The sequence below is a fragment of the Lipophrys pholis genome, assembly GCF_963383615.2.
Source record: "Lipophrys pholis genome assembly, chromosome: 13".
Taxonomy (NCBI): domain Eukaryota; kingdom Metazoa; phylum Chordata; class Actinopteri; order Blenniiformes; family Blenniidae; genus Lipophrys; species Lipophrys pholis.
The window spans coordinates 13246416-13269402 of record NC_137632.1 but is presented as its reverse complement, the minus strand read 5'-3'; the positions used below and the strand labels follow the sequence as shown (position 1 = coordinate 13269402).

The following is a 22987-nucleotide window of genomic DNA, read 5'->3' as shown; positions in this document are numbered from 1 at the left end:
GCGCACAGGCGCGGAGCCCGTTTTACCTGTTGGATGTATTCGACTGGATCCAATTTCAGCACGAAGAAAAGAAAAAAAAACAAATCATATATGCATGGGTAAAAGCAAGAATAATAAATAACCAAGTGGATTGACCTTGATAAAAGCTTTATTCATCGTAACAACACTGTTTCACAAGAGCAACAGGTGTGCACGTCAGTGTATTTCTGCCTTTTAATCAAATCTCTGAAATACTTAAATACAGATCAGATGTAAAAATCTAAGAAGGGTTCATTATAGGTCAGACCTGCTCCAAATTACATCTCCAGTATTATTTAGATAATACATTTTCTTAAAAAAAAAAAAACGAAAAAAAAAAACCCCATTAAACTCTGTGAGTAAGTCTAATAACTTATAAAACTGTTTTCATTATTCATCTTTGATCACTCACAACAGTAACACATTAAAGGCAAGATAGTCATCTCAAAAGATAAAATTTTAAGTATTAATCGATGCAAGTAAGGCAAAGGTTTAGTGACGTGTGAAATAAACAAAATGCAGCAGATATTATCAAAATACATAAATCTATGTGGTTGAAGGCTATTTAAAGAGGTATAACTAAGACAGTTTTTTTCATCTGTGTCATGGGATGAAGATTTCAGGAGAAGCCAAAGTCAACAAGAGAAGTCCCCCCTGTAAGAAAAAAAACACAATGTTTTTATTTTGCATACATTAAATAAAATGTAAACATTGCCAAAAATAAAAATAAAAAATGAATGTTGCATACTGTGTATGATATGCTGCCAGAAGAATTAAGGCGCTGCTATGGACTGCCGTCTCCGTCCGTTTGAACAATCTCAGTAGAAGGCGGCGGTTCAACCGCTTCTCTCTGCAGAGTGGAGCCGTCACCCTCCATCTCTCTATTTTCACAGTCCTGTGATGTTAAAAGAGAAACACAATGTGATCACTGGAGGATCACTATGCCTGGCAGCAAACAGAGTCAACAGACTACATTATGCTTTGCAGTATTCTCCCAGGTCAAGAATTGAGCTACAGGTGTGATTTATTGGTTGCAGAGCGGCACGGAAAGGAAAAGATTGTCCGACACAGTATGAGACAAAAAGTTGCAGTGGCCACAATGCCCTGAGAGTAAACAGACAGATTCCTTTGAAGCAGGGAATAAAGCTTGGAACAACATGGCACCATGAATATTCTGACAATTTCCTGACCTGCACATATTGTGAAGAATGTGTGGACAGACCAGTGTTTTGCTTGGTGTATTTCACCAGCGGAAGTACAGCGAGCTATACAAATGCGTTTGAATGGTACATCAATTTCTTTGAATTGAATTTAATGGTCATGTCTTTACTTAAATTAGCTAAATACCAAAGTGCATAAACCTTTTAATGATTGAATGTTGAGGAATTTAAAACCTCAAACTGTTCAGATGTTTCATATCAACAATTTATACCTGAACATTGAATGTTTATAGTAGAAATCTGAGCATTAACAATAACACAATTGTTTCTTTAAAACCATCTTCTCTACAGCTTTAACCGTAAGGTACATCCTCTTTAGCACTATAAACTATAAAAATCCAATGAAAGACCTTTCTTTTGTAACTTTTTAATTAAATAAATTTTAGTTATGGAAATATCAAGAAAACATTTGTTAATCCATTATTAGTTATTTCAAGTTTCCCATGCACTGAATGTAGAAAGCCTTTTCAATCACTGTAACAAATTCTGCTGATCATTGCCTGACATGAGATACCAATGAATTATGAGGCATCATTTCTATGTTGCGTAGGTTGACCGGTATGTATAAAATCCATACAATATTGTTGTCGACTGATTATATACTATGAAAACCTGATGAGCTTTGCTCTTAATGAGCTTTTGCTACCGAATACACGACTTATTAGAATTCAGAAATGGTGATATATAAAAAAAAAATCTGTATTGTTTAAAAAAGGCTGCTTGAACACCAAAGTAAAGAGCACTACAGCAGGTATCGGAGAGAAAACCTAAAAGAGCTTTTAAACAGCAGTGAAAAATGCTTTTCTTTTCAAACATTAATATTTGGGATGAAGTAGCTGAATAGAAATGTGTTTTCATGACCCGAAATAGCAGAAAGCCTTTTGTAACTAAATATTTTTATTCAGACATTTCCTTGTACATCATTAGAACTAACCTGGAGTTCAGATAATCCTTTAGGCTCTGTGACTGGTGAGAGACTTCTGATTGGAGAGAGAGGCGGTGACACCATGGAGGGGGGTGTATTAGGCCCATGGGGTAATGAATGGCTCCTTTTGACAGCGGACAACACCGCCTGGGCGAAGCGGGAAGGGGTTGCAGGGGAATAAGGGCGAGGAGCTGCAAAACTCCTCAGCTTCTCCAAACTTAAACCGACATTAGGCTCTCTGGATGGCAGGCTACTTTGCCTCGTCATCCGCATGAAGGCTACATTCTTGTCATCTTGTTTTGGGCTTGGCTGAACGTCAGCGGCCCCTGCTGACTCCTCTTGACACAGCACAGGAGGTGAAGGAGGCGGCGGTGGTAACTTTGTGTCCTCTGCACTCCTCTGAGCCTCGCTCAGGCCAGAGCCAGGGTTGGCGCTAAGACTTTTCCCTGCTGCTGAAGTTACGTAATACCCAGGTGTTTTTTTGTGCTGTGCCAAGCGGAAAGAACCAGGCTTGGGCTTAGTTGCGGGTGGAATTTTCATCTCCTTGACCTCTGCTGGTGAACCAGCTTGAGATGCTCCATTAGCCGAGGCCGAGATCTTGTCTGTGTCACGTAAACTTGTGGGTGCTGTGGAATGAGTAGATTCAGGTATACCTCCATTAACAGTGCGTTGAGTAGTAGTAGTGCTAATCGGTGAGTCCTCCCTGGGTAAAGTAGAAGTAGCATGCTGCTCACTCTTTTCTTTCAGGACCTCCGTCTCTGATCCCTGTGCTGAGCGCTCATCCAAATGAAGAGAACCAATATTAAGTCCCTCTTCTGGAGCTTCAGGAGGGGTCTCCAGTGTCAGTGCAACTTCAAAATATCTCAGTTTCTCCAGAGATTTCTGAGGCACAATGGTATATGTTGTCATCCCAACTTTAGGGATGTAGTCCCTTGTCAGTTCATTGGAGGGCTTGGGCTTTGGCTCAGAGTTTGTGGCATGCTGGGATGGTGGATTTAATGTGACGGGGGCACTTAGAGTTGGGTCTTGGCATTGAGAGGTCTCTGAGATGAGTGATAACGCCTGTCTGGAGTCAAAGGGGGCCGGGTCTTCTGTCAAAGTGGCAATATCTTTCTTCCCAGCTGAGTCAACCACAGGCTCACTTGCTGATACAGAGACTTTGTCCACGTGTTGTTGTGGAGGCTCAGGGAGTTGTGTGAAGTCTGTCTGCACTTGAGCATCCTCTCCAATGAGGCGTGATGTGCTGGTGGCCACTGGACTCTCTAACCTGTCAGTCAGCTCCCGGAGGGTTTCAGTGTTTGCTTGAGCAGAGGCCAGTGCCTCCGTCTCCTGCACTACAGGCGGAGGGAGGCTGTTAAGAGCAGCACTGCAGTCAGCTTCCACACTGTCGGTTATTGTCGCTTTACAGATGGTAGACGGGTTTGTGACTTCCACTTGAAATGAGCTGCTATCTGTACAGAAAAAGAACGTTATAAGAAACATGTTTTGGGTTTTTTTTAGATATCAAACAAGTAAATCTACAGCAGGCATTATCAGATATTAGATGTTTGGAGAATATCTGCAACTGCACAATTTTGTATAATCCAAATGCAAACCCACTAGTATCTGCCAGCTCAGATAAATCTGTGCCGTCACTTTTGTTCATGCTCACAGTCGCAGAATCATCCACTGTACTCTGCAGTTGACTGTAAAAATCAGAGAAACATGAGAGATTAAAGATATTGCACAACTGAAGGGGAAAAATGAAGGAGTCTTGAGCAGTATTAGTGAAGTTCGTACTTGCCATCCGAGGACAGATCACAAGACTGATCTTCCCCATTTCCATCCGCAAAGCTCTGAATCTGAACATGTGGGGATGGGGAATGCAGCGACACATCAGGCGACCTGCTGAGGCTGATGTTCTCTCCCTGGACGTTACCAGCAGGCGCAGACATCATGGATGCCGACAGCTCCTCATGCTCCATAATTTCCTCCAGTGTATTAGCAGCTGAATCCACTGTAAAACATTGTTATAATAAAAAAATCACTTCATACGCTATTATCATTGGACAGTCTGATATATTGTTTTATTTCACAACACTCTCTGCTGAGTAGGGCAACAGAGTGCTGTCGTGGTTAGCACTTTCTGCCCACAGTGAGGATATTGGCGGAGGAGTTTGCGTACTTCCTGTGTGGAGTTTGCATGATTTCCCTGGGTGCTTTTGTTTGGCTACTCCGGTTTACTCACAGTCTGAATATATCTGAAAATATCCTTTTTCTGTTTGTTGGTAACTCAACATGTCCATAGGGGGTCAATCTGAGCGTGTGTACTTTTTTTGGCAAATGTTAGCTGCAGAGGATCAAAGTTTGCATTCTTTATAATGTTTGTCAAAAAGAAAATTCAGAAACAGAAAGTACAGCACAAAGTTTTTACAACAATTGTATTTTTATTCCTACTTTTTTCTCCAACAACAGCGTGGAGAAGTACCTTTCAATTCATTGGAGCGCACGTTGCTATTTAAATGGTTCTTATGAATCCACTCCACGGGAATGGTCTTTTACAGATTATTCTCCACCATCTAGTTCCTAATTTAGCACTTAAAGGAAGCATATCACAAAGGAGCTGTGAGCAAAAGGAATTTCAAGGCTACTTAAACAAAGCATACTCCTCTCAGCGTCTGATCTCTATATCTACTGAAGTCCCACTATGCTGGAAGCAAGAGGGTGGATTTTTCTCCGGGAAGTTATTGTTGGAGAAAGTAGAAAAGTAGAGTAAGAAGAAGAAGTAGAAATCACATTTTATAACAAATAAGGAACTGCAACAACGCTTTCTGATAATGTGATCTCGAAAACATGTCACTTTCAAAGATATTGAATTGCAAAGCCAAATCCGAATATTCTTTAATGAGTGAGCTGAATACAAGACAAACAAATGGAGACATAAAAATAATTACAAAAAGGCTTGTTGATGTCAGGAGGAAGTGGTTCTTGGATGGCAGTTTTTATGCTCTGAAACTTCCACTCACTTCAAATCCAGCATTGTGGCAGCAGATCTGAAATCCTTAGTAACTCTCTTTGTGCACGCTTGTCAACTTATCATAACAAAACATAATGATGATGGGAGAGAAAATACAGTCTAATCGTTTCTACTGTCGGTGTAACTTCTGAAAGAGAAACTAACGACAACCCTTTGACTTAATATTGAAAATGTTTAGTTGTTTTGGCTTTAAATTGTATACAGGGTGGATGGGTGGAGTTTCCCCTCTCAGGACACTGCAACAAGGGTCTGACATACACTTACAATCACAGGAAAGTATTTTAAAGCACATTGATTATACTGAACCACATGGGGGACCCACCTGACCAGGTGGGTCTTAAAAGGCTTACTCAGGGTCCCATAGTGGTGACCTGCCAGCAGTGGGATTCAAACCAGTGAATTTCTGGTTACAAGCTTGCTTCAATAACTCAGAGGCTCGTTTCTGTTCCATCAAGAATTTGGCATGAAGCACTTTTCAAAGACAGCCACTAGGAGGCACAATAACCAAACAAGCCAAAGTACTACAAAAGAACGCTGTAAGAGTCATTTCATGGTCGATGCCAAACTCTCCAACAAATGCTCTCTTCCATAAATATGGTCTCCTAAAGCTTCCTGAAGTGAGTCTTTATCACAATGCATGTATTATGTATAATGTTGTTAGCAGGTCAAATATTAGATTACGTGAACTCGTTCCATTATACTCACCCTCTCACCAACATGATACCAGAAATAAACTACTTCTAAAAGGTAAATATAGAAAACTAAAATGTACCAGTTTTAGTATATGTCATAGAGGTCCAAGCATACGGAATGAGTTGGAAAGTGACTTAAAAACAATCAGCCACACTATCCATATTTATGCACGTGGTTTACATGCGGCTTAGTACTCTCAGGGTTAAAAGGTTTTCTCTCTGTACATGGATCGAGTCAAAGTATATGATTTACTGTTACATGCACTTGTCTTTTCTCTTGATTTTAGGACCTAACTTGTAGGAGAACGGGTTTGTTCTATATGTGTATGTATGTATGTATGTATGTATTTATGTATGTATGTGTATATATTGCACAAATTAGTCCCTATTCATCACTACTCGCTAGTGATGTCTGAGGGACCTGGTTGTAGTTGAGCCATTTTTGGTTAGAGTACGGCACAAGATGCACTGAGTGGCGGTGTGTTGGACCCCAACATGATAAGCTCTAAGCTTTTTTGGGAGTCCATTCTTTCATAATTTTGCAAATTCATTGCACAAATCAAAATCATTTGTTGTATATGGGAAATTGCGGAAAATAAATGAAATAAAATGAAATGCAATTAAGTAAATTGTGAGAACTTGGGAGGCTTTCTTGTCTTTGACAGAGCTCCTGTTAACATTTCACACATTTAATCAATTGTACTTCAATAGAATCGAATAGAAATAATTTATGTATCCCAGAGGAAAGTCAAACAAAAGTGATACAAGGTGAGTTTAAAAATCTGAAATGAATTGAGCTGTTTAAGTGGTAATATACTGTGAAGAAGCAAGTGGAAACAAACCTTGCAAGTTTTCATCTTGAGAAACCGACTGCTGGGCCACAGCGCTCAGAGCTGTCGGGGGTGGAGGAGCCTTACGTTTAGTTTTCTTCAGTGACGACTGTGCTGAGGATCCGCGGCTTAAACTCATCTAGATTTGCACAAAAACACAGAAATCACACTAATGTCTACCATTAGAGCAAACAATTCAAAGCTGTGCTGAGATGTCAGTGCAGTCCACTGACCTGTTCACTGTCCAGTCGGGCATTGGGTTCAGAGTACAATCTCTGGCGAGTGCTGACCTCCGAGGGAGAGCTCGGAGATCCGAGGCCCGGGGGTTGAGGCGCACGTCTCTTCTTTGGCACATCAGCAGATATTGTGGAAAAGCTGAACTGAGACGAATTGGAGCTGGGTAAGGCCATACTGAGCGGTCGAGGCTTGCTCACAAGCACAGGAGAAGCTGGAGCGCTGGCTGTCGTCTGCTTTAAAGAACAAACATCCAATCAGAACAACGATAAGAGGCTTGTTTCCAAACAACACAGTGAACATTAACTAATGACAAACCAAGGTAAACAATCCTCCCTCTGGCCATCTAAATACACTTTCTCATAGAACCATACACTTTCCATCATCAGAATACCCTTCATAAAACAACGAAACACAATGGTTTTAACAGAGATTATTTACCTGTTCAGGTTTCTTCTTGCTTTTTCTAAATTTGCTGAAGAGACCTTTGTTTTCTTTTTCTTTTTGAGTTTTATCTTTGCCTGGCGTAACTGTTCCTGAAAAGCAAAAGTCATCACAAAGCTGTGAGGAAACACTGGGAAATAAGAACTCTGTTAATTTGAGTTTAAACCACTTTATGAAGTGAAATACCTGCATAGGTTGGCGACCCTGGAGACCCTGGAGACCCTGGAGACACAGGAGACGTGGACTGTCCTGCAAAGCAAACAGGCATCACATTCAGAGCAGGTACCACAATCATAACAAAAGGAGAAAGCTGGTGACTTACAACATGAATAGCAATGGACGTCCACTATGTTAAATGTTCAGCAGCATGCAGCCCAGGTTTGATCTTTGGAAACTGTCGTACATACCTTTTGTGTCTCTTGCATAAACCTCTCGTATTGCATAATCGTTAAGAGAACTGGACAAGTCCAGCGGAGCCAGTGATTGGACGTCTCTCAGAAGCACCGTAGTCTCCATGTCAAATTCACATTTCTCACAGATCGCTGGTAAGATCTCAGCGAGGGCGACTCGGGGATTTACTCGCAATATCGTTTTCTGGGTCTTTTTGTAGTTTATCACCATTCGAACGGTTGCCTGGGGAGACAAAACGCGTTCCTTTGATTGAAACGGTTTATGCAGCACAAACACCAGGATGATGACAAGATGGGAAATGTGGGCAATGGATGACGTACCTCGGGCATCTGAGGGCCTGTCTTCTTGTTTTTATCCTCTCCTTTTTGTTTGAGTATAATCTTCTCTGCATACAAAGTTCCTATGAGAGCGCTGGGCTTGAGCTTGACATTGTTCCTGTTGGCAGTGACCAACTCTAAGGTGTGGCTCGATGGGTTCAGGTGATATTTTGCACATAGCGTCACTAATAAATCCATTAGGGGTTTGCTGCAAGACACAAGAAAGAAGAAAGGGGACCGTTAAAACGTAGGGTACAATATGTCCACCTTCACAAATAACACAAAGTTGTAGTTTGGTTGCTATATTTTTCGGGTACAGGTACAAAGCCGAACAAACAGGTAAAAACCCCAAAGACCTTATTTATTCTATATTTCAGGTCCTGAATCAAAATAAAAAAAAATGTATTACATAGTTCTAAAAATTGTTGATTAATTTAATCTTGAACTACAATCTGATTATTCTTTTTTCATCACAGGATTGCACTCTTTGGTTGGACAGCTCTATGTTTTGTGAAAGACTTTTATACCAAATAAAGTTGCTGCTGTCACCAATGCTACTACTACAAGTAGCAGTAGTAGTGGTAGTAGTAGTAGCTGTTGTATTGTGTTGTGTGGGCACAAAATATGATCAGAGGGTAAAGTAAACCTGTTTATACCAGAATAGTCATTTGCTGAGAGTCCAGGTTTCAACAGATACAGGATATTTGAAGGACTGTAAACTGTGTGCATTGTCAAATAGACTGTGATAACTCTTCCAATAACACAGAGGTACATTGACACATGCTGATCTGATTAGGTAGTTCAGTTTTTTTTTGGTAAATTGTGTGTGCTTCATTATTGCAGCATAGCTTGCAAAAATCTGATGTTTTTCATTTACTGGAAGAAAACCATGTTGTTATGTCACTCGTCTCATTCGCAAGAATTTGCAAGAAATGCGATTCATTTTCACCCAAGTTAACCACAACATCCAAACCACTCCACCCATCTGACTCAGACTGATAGAAACTGAGCGTCACTGAATGACGCAATCCCACAGCAGCCTCATGATATAAAATAATGCTGAATGCACAATGGTGTTCATGCTTAAACTGCAGATATAATGGCTCTTTATATGTAAGAGGATTAACATCGCACATCATGATACTGCTTGAGTTCCAGTAGTCTGACTGTACCTTCCATGAACTACAGTCGCCTTTTCCACTCCGCCAGGCAGGACCACCGTCAGAGAGAGCTCTTTATCAATGAGGTTTTCCTTCTGGTCCATAGTTAAATGAGGGTTTCCTGGATACCACTGGGAGAAACCTGGGGAATCCAGCTTCTTTAGAGCTGGTGGTGATGGCGCTTTGCTTTTGGTCGACACCCTGTAAGTTGAAAAAGAAATAAAAAAAAATATGTGTAAATAATTTTGAGATTTGTTTCAGTATTTGCACAACGTTTGTCCATGGCATTAGCACAACCAGACAAATAGTTTCTGCTCAGGTGAAAGAAAGAAAATAAATGTCATTTCTGTTGTCTCAAACAGTATTCTGACTGACAATCAAAGTGCATCAGGCAACATGAAAGAAGGCCTTTCTTTTCTTTCACAGGTTTTGGAAAAGCAGTAAGGCTACTGCACGAAGGAGTTGAAGTCCACTTTGCAAAGAAGTCACAAGACAACCATGTAGACAGATTTACTCATTGGGCCTGAAGAAATGGCTGTGAACAGACAGACATGTGAGAGGAGTCTGATAATACCACACAAGATACAGACCTTATTTTCAGTCACTGAAATAAAACCAGTTTTTATGATAGAAAATTGGGTAAATTATGGCTTTGTTGAACGTGCGTGTTGTTTTGATCAGTCGATCATCAACTGCTGCAGCTGGACTTCTTTTGCAAGAACATGCAACAATGATAAGCACAATTTGGTTTGGATGCGTACATATTTGAGTAGGAGTCCACTCCTGACATTCCTGCAAACTGTGTAAATAAAGTGTTCAAGAAAGCAGCAGCAGTCATGTGAAAGTCACACGCTGATCGGGTATGCCATCAAAAGACAGTACAAAAGTTCAAGTTTAAAAACAGAAGTCAACTCTCCACCTGTTTAGAACTACGTGGGAAATCTGAGTTTAGTCATATTTTGGATGATTACACCATTTCCTAAATGCAGAGCCTTTACAAACAGCCCGTGTTTTGATGTGAGCAGGGTTTTCATTATGAGGTTTACCATTTCCATCACAGGGTAATCAGCAGACATCACCATCAGACACCAAAGTAAGCACAGGTTTATCTCAGTGAGTCCGTCATGCCTGACATTTCCTTGAAAGATTCAGGTGTCCTCTCATTCTGTTAGCATATGCATGAATAAAAAAGGTTACTGAAGACCCAGTCAACTGAGTTACAGCCTGCAAGTCTCACGTGGGGCCAACTACTTATTCAAACAGAGGAATCCCAGCAATGCAAGGTCACAGTCCCCACTGAGGCATGTCTAGCAGAGGATTATTAGTACTGCTATGTGGGGCGGATGCCCTGAAACACTGTGACATATGTAAACACACAAACACAGTAAGACGGATGCCTGGATTTAGATTTAAAGTAATCACTACTAGGTCCACAATGCACGTCAGTCATATTGTCCTGCAGACAGGACAGTGCAAGTCTCGCATTTAGTGGTGTGAGATGCCATCCATCCATCTTCTACTTTACCAATTTATCCAACTCAGAGTTGCAGGAAGGTGGAGCTGCTCCCAGCTGATAAGGAGTGAAGACAAGGATCAACCTGGACAGGTCACCAGTCCATCACAGGGCGTAAGTGGAGAAACAAACAATCCCACACGTTTACATTCATGCCTGTCGGCAATTCGGGGTTATCAATCAGACTGAGGGAAGACACTGGAGTACCTGGAGAAATACCTCACATGCACAGAGAGAACATGCAAATGCCACACAAATAGGACCAAAGCCTAAACTAGAGCCAGGGACATCTTTGCTATTAGGCGAGAGCAGTTGAGATGCAAATCTGATCTTAAAAAATATATTTCATCAGGCAAAACCAGAGACACAAAGTTTAAAGTGCAAAAGTATGACACCAATAGTAAGTTTATATTTCTTGCTACTGCCTTTCACTAATGTAAATTCAGACTCAGGCATGTCAAAGACAGGAGTTGTTTTGTGCTCCCAGTGCAACAACCACACTATAATATTTTGATGATGAGCTCGTGGATGAAGCTTGTGGCGCTGGGGGGGGGGGAACAAAAACCAGCAAGCTGCACCCAGCGGCTACAGGAGCTAAAATATTAATAAGCTGTTGCCACAGAAGCTTCCAAGACCTCCAGGACTACCAGTTGTATTACACAAAGTCTCTACTGAGAGTTATTATTTATCCAATGAAACACAAAAATATGCCACAAATGAATACAATTCACTGCAAAAATATAAATAAGGAAAGCAAACCCGACACACTGAGTGACCGCTGACCAATTTACGTGGTTTTCTTGTAAAAACAAAGATCTAAAGTGTCCCTGTCTGTAGCTTAGCAACTATCTGCCAGGCTGCAAACTACATACATGCTGTTTTAGCTGACTGTTTGCATGAAGGATACGCTCTTGAAAGTTTTCAAGAAGAGCTGACACAGCAACCGACAAGCAAGCAACCGTGTCGCAGTCCGCAGCAGTACTCGAAACTACACAATCTCACACAAACAAAAACCAGCAAAGCCAAATAACAGACTGCCAGGAGCTGTTAACGGTCTATTTTTCTTGTTCAGTCCTTGAGTGTGTCACAGCAACAAGCCTAAAAACATTATTGAAACATAAATTGAAAGGTCAAAACCTGCTTACCTCACTCAGATCAACTTGGGCTGCAGAATCTATTCCTAAATCCATAATGTAATCCAACCGTTTGGGTACAAAGTTCAGGCTGACTGCTCAGGAACTGCAAACTGGTTTCATCATAGTGAGTCACTCAAATCAATAAGCACCGTGTCACTCAAGCACCGACTCTGTACTTGAGAGTGCATCCTTAATATCTGAATATACTAATGTATTCTGTGTTTTAAAGCCATCGAGTTCAGAATTCACAACAATTGGTAGCTTGTTTTGAAAGATGACCAAACATAGCCGCAATATGAGAACATCAGTTGTACGCAATGCAAACAGTGTTTGTTGAGTTAATTCTAAACTATCAAAACTGTGTTTCACAAGACTTGGATGCAAAACTGGTAAGGACTCAAAACAAGTCTTGAGCCGTTTAATGGAATTTGAGATGTGGATTCATATAATTTCTATTAAAGCTCATCGCCTCGGGTGGCAAGCTCTGCCTGAGAGTGATCGGCTGCTTCACGTTTGATCTGATACTGAACGTCACTGTCAATATGTCAAAGACACAATTTGGTCTCCATCTGTGATATTTCAGGATATTTTCATGTTATATTAAAAAAACAACAACACTATAATGAAATCAATCAGTATAAAACAGAAGTGGTTCACTGCTTCACTTTGTTTAACAGATCATTTCTGCTTCCAGGGCTTATCTTATAGTTACATAATCATGAAAATCATCTTTCAAACGATTTACCTCTGTATAACACACATTTAACTGTTGTGAATTAATCAAGTTGCTTTTTTTGGCCTGTCAAGAAAATCTGTTTGTATAGTGAATAAACATGAAGCATCACACACAGTCAAGATGCTGATCAGATTCTATTTAACGTTTGACTTTAAACAATGGTTAAAATGCATTTACAACATAGGATGTGGACCTCCCATTTGCAAAAAAATCAATGGTATAAAGGGCAAAAAAGGTTTTAGTGAACTGACTAATATGTCCCTCCATCAACATCATCAATAGCAGTCCTTGTGTTCTGGGGTTGGTGAGGAGATATTGGCTGATTAGGTTAAAATTCAAAAGGATTTGAAATCCGATCAGGAGTTGTTTACATTTTAACCAAACAAATCAAAGTTCAAATGTATAATTTGATGAAAGTAAAGCACCTTTTGGATGCATTTTTCTTGTTTATCTTGAATCTGATAATCACCATGAGCATACTCAAGGCTGTTATCAAGATTTATGATTCCATTGACACTTCAGCATGTCCGTAGCCATTGTATGTGCATCACTTTTGAAGAAAGCTCAAACTGTTTTAACCTCTTAAGCCATTCTGCATGTGACTTAATACTGATGGTGTGGGTTAACCACATGCAACTATTAATGCAACGATTTCCTAACAGAGTGAAATAGATCTACACTGTCATCATTGCGTTAGTTGAGTTGTTTGAATGGCAGTCATTCTGCAATGTATTCAAATCTTTTTCGACATATTTTTACAGATGCTTTTAGACTGGTCTCTGTAAGTTTATTGATTTTATTTTATTCATACCCAACCAAATTATGATATTCTACTGTGCACAACATAAAGACACTTAATACATTAGTGTGGAAAAGCACACAATGACAACGCCTCACATTCAGGGTCAGCTCAGTTTATGCAGCTGTGCCATCAATGAGCCTTCGAAAGACACCTCGAGCAGGTGACAGACGCAGACATGCAGCCTGGTTTGTTTTTGGCACCCAGACCAATGTTGATGTGTTGCTTGAATGAAAAGAAGACGTGTTGAAGCTTGACTGTGCTGATGCCTCCTTCACAGGGTTTCCCTGGGAGGTCCGGCACTCGCTAAAAAAGCCCATTCAAAAGCAGCTTGATGACACAAATGCAGACTACCTGAAATAATTAGCCCGTTCTATACTCTATGTGCTATTACAAGCAAAGAGAACAAGTCAGGGCAATTAGCTAAGCTGAGTTTCTTGATTTGACTGCAGCTATAAAGCGGTGGTCTGAGTGGCTGTACCAGGAAATACAGACTTAGTTCTGGAAAATAAAAAAAAATAAAAAAGGTATTTGATATATCTGCAGGAAGTAAACTCACAAGAGTATATACTTTTTTTTAACTTTTGCTCTCTTGATGAGACTTCACCCACAATGTGCTGAAAACCTCCTGCAGTTAAAGGAAAAGTCCAGCATGGAATAATATCCAGATGCTTCTTCTCGAGTAAGAATATTTCAAATATTTCTGTGCTGATGTGTGAAAAGGCCGAATGACAGGCCGGGATGGATGAAGAACGGGAGCAGCAGTGACGGTGGAAATACATACCTCTACTGTTTTTAAGAAGTAGTGATCAAAAATGAAAAGAAATAAATGCGAATATCAACAGGAGTGAACCAGCTGAGCAAAGGAAAATCCAGATTCCCTGCATTCCTCAACACTTTCCTGCGGGTTTCATTACTTTTGCAGAAGCCTTTTTATCACTTCTGTGTGGGGTTTTTTCCCCCCACTCAATCAATTAACGTTCCCAGATCCTGGATTAAATGTGCAAATGTGCAAGGGGCAACACACAAAAGCACTGCCAGAAATGTACCTTTCCTTGGAGTTTCTCTGAGGTTCTGAGAATGTCAAGGATTAGTAAAAATGCCAACTGTGGTATGCTTGAAGCTGCTGGATAATAGGATGGCCCCTTAGGGAATAATGAGCTCATGCACAAAGAAATAAACTTTCTTTTTCTTTTTCATGAAGGCCGTTTGTTTAGCAACACTTTAGGACAAACACCCTGACTATTTGAAGAAACAAAGGCAACATTTGAGATACTCTAGGGACCGAAACGTCCCGAGTCTCTACTAGCTCTTCCTGGCAGGTAATACAGTCAGACGTACAGGCTCCAACATGCCACAGTGCTGTATGTCCAACACACTCTGCATTTCAATTCAGAACACACAGATAGTAAGCTGAATGCAAAAAAGAAAAGAGGCTTCAAGGTTCTTTCCAGCTCTTTGGGGGAGACTCAAGTGTCTGTAGTGCTGAAAAGATAACATCGAAGACATAATAAGAAGAACCAGAGAGCTGAAGGACAGATGACAGACCTGTTTTTCCTCTCGCTGTGCCAACACTTTATTCCACACTCTTACCTCTTTAGCTGATCAAAGAATTTCCATTCTGCTGTGTATCTCCCACGAGTAGTCAGACAGACTAAACTGCAGCAGTACAGCTTTAAAGGGAGCACCTTAATGCCACACCCCGAGCCATGACATCAGAAAGCTGTCTTCTATACCTATAAATCCCGTCGGCCCGCGTGCTGCCGCGTCTCTACAAGCTCCAGCGCATACAGTGTGCTGGTAGCACTCCCCCTGAGGTCATGTGCAGAAAGGTAAGCAGCTTTGCCTCCCGTTGCAGACTTGAACCTGAGGGTGGGGCTTGCAGAGCAACAGTTCAGTGACACACACAAGCACAATCTGCAGCATGTGGGCTCACCATGGAAGCTCAGGACTCGCACAGGGACCAGCGAAAATATGCTGCATCATCATCTAGCCTAATCGTGAGTGAGCCTCAGTTCTAATCAGGCTGGCAATGATGGGATTATCAGAACAAGGGGTGCCTGAGGGAGTCCCGCTCCATCCGTCACTTTCTAACACAGTCAAAACCACATTGGAAATTCTTACGCTACCTAATTTAATCAGGTAGTTCTCTTGTGTTTGTGTGAAGCGAACTGCCAACTGTTCAAAACCACACCTTAATTCTGCACATCTGACTCACACCAAAACCATTCCACAGGGTTTGTCTGTAGAGGGAAACAATAATGATAGTGATTCTCCACAAACAGAGGTAAGGAACAGCTCAGACCTTCCTGAAGTGAGAAGTTTCTTGGAGTAAACACAGAGGACACTCACATCCGCATTCAGAAATAAAATCAACTGAAAAACAACACATGATTTCAGATCACACAGCTAACTAATAAATGTGTTATGCGGTGACGAACACAATATTTCACAATCAACAAACCTTCCTGGAGTGTTCCTTGTTAATGTAATAAAGAAGTCTAAGAAATGCCATCATTTATTCAGCATAGTTTCATGGTTTCATTGTTTTCTGCAGAACGTGTGCATGATTGATGAAATGCAGAACCTTTTGCTCTATTTAGGAAACGGCACTGTGTCTGGGACGGAAGCAATAAATTGGACTTTCCATTGTGAAATAAGTGGTCATTGAGAGGACCTTATCAGCAACCCTGCACTTTCACTCAAGAATGTTCAACCCATTCTACAAACACCACCAAATACCCACAGATGATAAGGAGGTTTAAGTGCTAACGGAGATGTTAGGGTGAAGCTGGGGCGGTGTTCAGGAGCTATACAGCAATAGTTGCTCAACATTTCCTCTCTGCAATGTTAACTTCGGACGCTTGATACGACTATTCATTACAATTGTCTTTTTCCCCTGATCACTTAGTATCCATGCATTTATATCCTTTTATTGTAACTCATCACTTCCACTGCATCTTCATGTGAATATACAGCCTTAACACAATCCCTTAGTTACCACAAACTTCCTCATAACATTGTGCTCTTTCCTTTGCTCTCTGGTTTCTTTGCCGTCACGGCTTGATAATGGCATGTTCCTCATCAACATTGCTTAAAAGACCATATTGCATGTCACCTGATTAGATGGTAGCAAAAAGAAAAACAATAGCATTTATGCTGAGTGAATGCATCCTGGTCTAACCTTCTGTCAAAACCAGCGTCTTGCTTTAACTGTGGTGAGGACAGACTCCTCCTTAGGGGTGTGAGTTGCCCCATTCTGGACTCCCAGCCAATTGGATGAAGGAGCTGAGTAATTCATGCTTTCCCTCTGTAGTCCTGGTACATCTGTTATTTGCTACTCCTGCTGGAACAGGGCAGTGTTGCACCACCTCGCATTTACCTCCCAGGCCCTCCTTAAACCCAATCCCTCCTATTAAACTGTGTATAAAGTCTGACATCATCTTCTCTGTCTCCACACATCACTTCCTACATTAATCCTTCTACTCAATCATTGTTGTTTTACTGTACGTATCAGGTAACCACTGACTTTCCTTAGATTTAATGTAAAGTCACTATCAATAACACTTTTATTATGGTGTAGTTTCCTTTTTTGAAAAAGAGGGGGGAAAAAAAGCTTTACTGGCAGAGAAGTGGAGGATGGGTGTTGCAGAGGAACGATAAAACACAGGCTCCGAGCCACAGCTGGTAATTTGGTGAGAGGTCACTCACAGTAAACACAAGCTTTTTAAAAGAGGGTCTGGAAAGGCCATTACTTCATAAGCAGTGTGGGATGGAAAGAGATTAGAAAGAAAGAAAAAAAAAAAAAGAGCACCGGGACCCTTGAAGAACTTCCCACTTCCTATGTGTACAGTTTATTATTGCAGGAAAAAAAAAAAAAAAAAAAACATTTTCCCACAGCACTGCACAACTCAAACTCTCTTCTTTAACGTTGTCACTTAGAAATCTGATGAATATTTAATGAGCAACTGTGTGGCATCAGCTTTTCAATAGACCGGTGTAATATCTGGTTCTTTCACCTTGATGTTTCTGTCTCGCTGGCTATTTTAGTGAAATGTATTTTGTGCCGTGCCAACTACCACAGTAAAGTGAGGGTAAGCTGGCAGGACCTCAGGCCAGACGGCCAGCTGAATAATGAGACTTGCGATAATTCACTGTAATTTCTCAACAGCCTTCTAGCCCCTGAACTACGGTCTGCCATGGTACATTACCTCACCTTATCTACAAGCAGCTCAAATATTTTCTCTCTAAACATTGCACCATAACAATCCCATGTGTTCAGAAAAAAAAGGATGCCTGCTGGATGTAAAGGAGAGAGCACAATGCATGTTTCAGTCTCTTTACACAAAATTAAATGCTTCTCATTTTAATAAATCTGTCTTTAAATGAACTTGAGAATGTTGTGTAGGAACTTCAGGAATTCACATAAAAGCCCGACACAGTCCAACTCACCAAAACTGCACAGAAAAGATAAGGTCCGGTAATTATTCCTGCGGTCTCTCTGGAGATTTAAAAAAAAAAGTGTACTTTTTAAAGAGAAACATTCAAATAAAACTGAGACAAAAAATGTCCCTTTGAGACACAATTATAACTATGACACTGTGTCCATTCATCTGAAACAATGCAGCATTGTCTGCAGTGGGGCATCTTTCAAAGACACAGCAGATAACATTCCCTCTTTTACTGATCACATGAACTGAGGTTCCTGGGGTGGATTCACACTATGATTTTGTTTTGAAGCACACACACACACACACACACACACACACACACACACACACACACACACACACACACACACACACACACACACACACACACACACACACACACACACACACACACACACACACACACACACACACACACACACACACACACACACACACACACACACACACACACACACACACACACACACACACACACACACACACAATTTCATGGCTAACAGTTTAAACAACACACTGACTCTCACAAAGACCTTGAAATCTGGAAGCCAGAGAGAAAATGTCATGTCACTACAGTTTACATCTATTTTCACAGGCAATTCTAAGCACAACACACCATACCGAGCTTCCTACGTCCCAAATGTCCTAATTATAACCAGAACCTACATTTTTCTAACCTTAATAATGTTAATTAGCAGTTAGGGTTAACCATAACCCCACCAGAGCTAGACAGGAAAATGTAAGGCCAGAATAAACCATCTGAATCTTTAGTAGGAAGGTAGCATTGCTTTCATTACTTACCAATGCTGGTTGTCAGTGTGAATGCCCTCCCTCCTGGCTGCTGCTTCTTTGTGTCGTGTTGTGGTTCATTGGCTTTGCTACATTGCATGTTAGGAGATGATACATTTTGCTGTATCAGTTGCTCAGTGGTTTCATATCATGCGAAAAAACAACTGGGAGTCAGTGTTGCAACACCCAGAGGAACAAACATCTGGGGTGGGTAAAACTTCATGCGAATATGCACAGTGATAGTGCCATCTAGAGAACCCAGTCATTGTGTGCAAGTTAGTATTTTACCCTTTTTAAGTGTCCTGGTTTTCAAACTCTAACTGTGGTTTACTTAAATGCCCTATGTGTTATTTGCTACATACATGCTAAACTGCTATTCTGTGTCCCAAATTGACTGGTTGTAACCTAAACTATGCCAGTTGTGACTGTCTGGGTTTTTTTTTTTTCTATAAATATCTCATCTAACCAATACAAACACTGATAATGAAGGTCAAGCAAATTAAGGCAATTTGTCCTTTTGTCGCATAAAATCTCTGAATGTTATTGGAGATATGTAAAGTTCCCATTGAGAGAACACAAAGGACTAATTCATGCAAGGTCACCCAGAATGTTACACAGTCTGAGAGTGGGAGGCATCCAACTGTTATGCCCTGGAAAAGTGCATAACAGAAACAAAAAGGGACCAGCTTGTTCGAGGCAGTGCACAGTCAAGATCTCTGGACTGGCTCGGTTTTATCAGGCGGCGGCTGCGAACAAGACCAGCATTATATAAACATACAACTATGGGGTTTGCTTCAGCAATACAAAGAAGAAAAAAGGTTGAGCAACCAACAAACTGTTTTGATTCATGATATTCATGACAGTAATTAAGAATTATTCACTGGTATTTACGGTCAATGCGTTGGCCTCTGTGTGGTAACAAAGAAAGCCCATTATTCCCTCTTTCTTGGATGATAGCCATTTTGTCTGTTTCACTCCTGTGAGGCAGAAATCATCCATAACATAAAACATCCCAGTATTCAAACGCATACGAGCTCAATGCTGGGACAAGTTTGTCTGGCCTCCATGCTGATTGTACCCTCTGATATTTTTAAAAGTTTTCCCACATTTTGAACAGTGACAATCCCAGAGGGCTGTTTCTACAGCAGCGCACTGCAGACTAAATTATATATTTTATAGTCTCATGTCATACGTGTCATCCCTGGCCTTAATTATAAAGAGAAAAAAAACATTGCGTCACAACTTTTTTTTTGCCCAAATTCTTCACGTATCTCACTTCGATTGGTCGATCCTGCCACAATTTTCATCTTGCACACTCATGTGAGCAGCTGTGCCCTTGGACTGCACGGCACGTCAGGAAAACAGCTGTGGGGATTCACAATACCTTAACTAATCCCACATTCTGTCCTGAGGAAAGCCAGCCATATGAGATCATACTTTAAGGTGTATTCAATTAGCAGGACCAGCTCCAAGCAGTGCACCGTTAAGACCAGGCAGGAACGAATCAATACACTTCTTGCTGTACACTCAGAAGCTCCCTTTTTTTTTTATAAAGCTGTTAAAACTACAAACTGTTAGATCATACATTTATATGTGTGTATGTGAGTGTACGCTAGCCACAACTTCGCTTGAGAGTGGCCAGCCTACAGTTTCTGGCAAGGATAGTGTTTGGATATGAAATGTAGCGTAGTTTTGGGGGTCACATAAAATCTTCACATGTGACTGCTTTTCAAAAAATGAAAAGCAGTGGGTTTATTCATCCTAAATATATTAAGCCAGAAATAAGACAAAGAGCGTATGTCCTCTCCAACGTCTCAGCAGCTTATGGAAGAGTGTGGTTCACTTAATAGCCAAACCACAGAGATATTGAGGTAGTCTGCTGCTCTCAATGGCCAATGAGTGGGGCTGCACTCTCAGATTACACAATACATATGAAATATGAATACATGTCATGGCATGAGGGCTGTATTTTCTTAAAGTAAACCCAATATGATGTGCCCGAGCAGTATTTTTACAAATGGGAAATTATAGTCTGCAGGGCAGGGCTGGAAACTTTGCACAGCTATCATGAAGTGCTGCACTGGAAACTATCATGTGCGCAAATGCTCCATCTCACCTCTAATTTAAATTTCAATATCTCAGCATATCGCCCCTGAATGCCAAAAGAGTGAGTAGTGACTGTAAAAAGGCTCTGGAAACTTACTCTCCCACTTTAATGATTCCAACCACTGGAATACAAGCAGCTGACATCATCTCCAAGTCAATGATCCAAAACTGATGGGAAATTCCATCATGTCATATACTCCCGGCAGTTCCATACTGCAATTTTATTTAACTATTGGACATGACAAATCAGTATTTTTTTTTTTTTTTTCCAAAGACCATCAGTTTCAAGCCAAGTGAATGCATGCTTTCCTGAAAAAGAAAGATCATCAGGCTCGTCATGTGGAGGACGGCAGAATGTTTTGCCAGCAAAATAGTTCTCATGACCTCTACATATGGTCAAGGCTATTTCTCAGTAAAACTCGGAGGGCAGGAAATGGGGGGGTGGGGGTTCAAAGGTTGAAACGTCTGTAACAACTGTGCCTTGGCTGAGATGCGCCGAGTGAAAGGACTGTTAGTTGAAGGTTGGTTGTGCAAAAACGTTATTCTACAATGTGTGGCATTATGCTTGTGTCTAAAACAGCTGAGAAAACAGCTGGCTGCATGCTGCCAGTTGATGACAGCAAGCCACAGTTCGCCAGTCAGTGATGATGGAACTTGATTTTGCCAATATTTGTGCACAGCAGAGGAAAAGCACACAGATTTCCAGGCTTGAATATCTATTTCCTATTTGTTTTTCTCCCCGCTAAAACATACACAATTAAATACAATACAGTAATTCAAAGAAGTCCCATCAGATCAAGGGCAGATCTTCCATGATGGTTCGAAATAAAGAAAACATTATTTATAGGTCCGCTTTAGGCCGTTCTATTCATAGTTAACCAGAACTACCCAGACTGCCATTGAGTGGCTTAAGGGCTTGCTCATAGACATGTGAGCTGTGGGTCTTGAACCTGCTAGCTCCTGCAACCTCTCCAGCTACTACCCCCCCCCCCCCCCCCCAACCCCCCACCCCATCATTATATTATAATAAGGAACAAAAACTTTAAACAGAAAGTTTAGACAAAACGTCTCATGTCCTTGATTTTGCACAGAAGATATTTCTATATGTTCTTTGAGGGAAGAACTGACATAAATGTTGTCCCTGCTGACGATGTTGAAATAATGTTGTTCTTATGCACTACTATACTCAACGATTCACTAACTGCACTGAAGAACCAGATGTGAAACAACGACGCAACTAACAGAAAATGTAATGATGTCAGTGAAAAACAGAAGTCATTTGCACCCTCTTCAAAACGAGAAGGAATTAACTCAGTACAAAAAAGGAACAGGAAGAAAATTATTCCACTAATTGGGAAATTAAGTGCACTTGCACTATTAAAGAACAAAGTCAATGGCAGCCTTAATTTGTATGACTGCATGTTCCCCCTGTGCCCCCCTCATAAAAGTTCTGTGGACCGCCTCCGGTTATGTTTATTGACAAATAAGAAAACGCATTACAGCAGCTACTGTAAGTAACTTCTACATACCTCAGATCAGAGCTCCTGGAATGGGACTGGGCTCCATGCTCATCCATGACAAAACTCATCGGTTTAATAAAACCCCTCGGACTGGTCACACACAAACAAAAAGCACAGTTCATTTTCAGTGAGAGTTGACATAATCAAAGCTGCAAAAGCCTTATGTCTGAACCTGCTGCTGTTAACTGACACAAACGGGGTAAATACTGAAATATGGGCGAATCCCACATGAGGTCATCCCGTTTTTCAGTCGCGTTTTTTTTTTTTTTCTTTCCTTCTTCTTTTATAACGACGGAAATGACATTACCACCGAATCTGTTTATAACTGAGTCTCACCATGAATGCAGTTGGTTTTTGTAGCAGCTGTCAACTCCCATCAGTCTCCAGGAAGGTAACATCAGTCGTGGACCTCTACAGAGAGTTTTTGTTTGGATAAAAAATCCATAATATCCGCTCTGACGTGTGCGCTTTTGCGCCTTCGTGCGCAAATCATTCCAGTGTAGTTTGTCCGTCTCCCTCCTTGCTTCGCGCTACATTCAGTCACATATGCATCATTTCCCTGCTCACACCGTGCACAACTCTGCCAACTTTTCTGTGGACATCAGACGCTGTTTAAAAAAAAAGAAAAAAAAGAAAATGGGGCGTTTCTCAGAGCCACTGTACCTTCCCC

The 22987-nt window shown here is 41.0% G+C and overlaps 1 protein-coding gene across 8 annotated transcripts; it reads right to left on the bottom strand.

Moving 5' to 3' along the window:
• Positions 1-132: 132 nt before the first annotated feature.
• On the bottom strand, positions 133-22927 carry cobll1b (cordon-bleu WH2 repeat protein-like 1b). 8 transcript variants are annotated; one of them, XM_080478762.1, is made up of 14 exons: positions 22654-22917; positions 22327-22407; positions 9280-9468; positions 8111-8315; positions 7787-8012; positions 7566-7628; positions 7377-7471; positions 6935-7171; positions 6714-6840; positions 3943-4159; positions 3763-3848; positions 2173-3614; positions 767-913; positions 133-672 (listed from the first exon to the last, which is right to left on the bottom strand). In XM_080478762.1, exons 1-13 carry the CDS (start codon positions 22713-22715, stop codon positions 803-805), a joined length of 3141 nt encoding a protein of 1046 aa, XP_080334888.1. In that variant the 5' UTR covers positions 22716-22917; the 3' UTR covers positions 133-672; positions 767-802. The 8 variants fall into 8 exon arrangements, with proteins under 8 accessions (XP_080334888.1, XP_080334889.1, XP_080334890.1 ...); XM_080478763.1 differs by having other exon boundaries at positions 6935-7168; XM_080478764.1 differs by lacking the exon at positions 22327-22407 and having other exon boundaries at positions 22654-22927.
• Between the last annotated feature and the right edge of the window lie 60 nt (positions 22928-22987).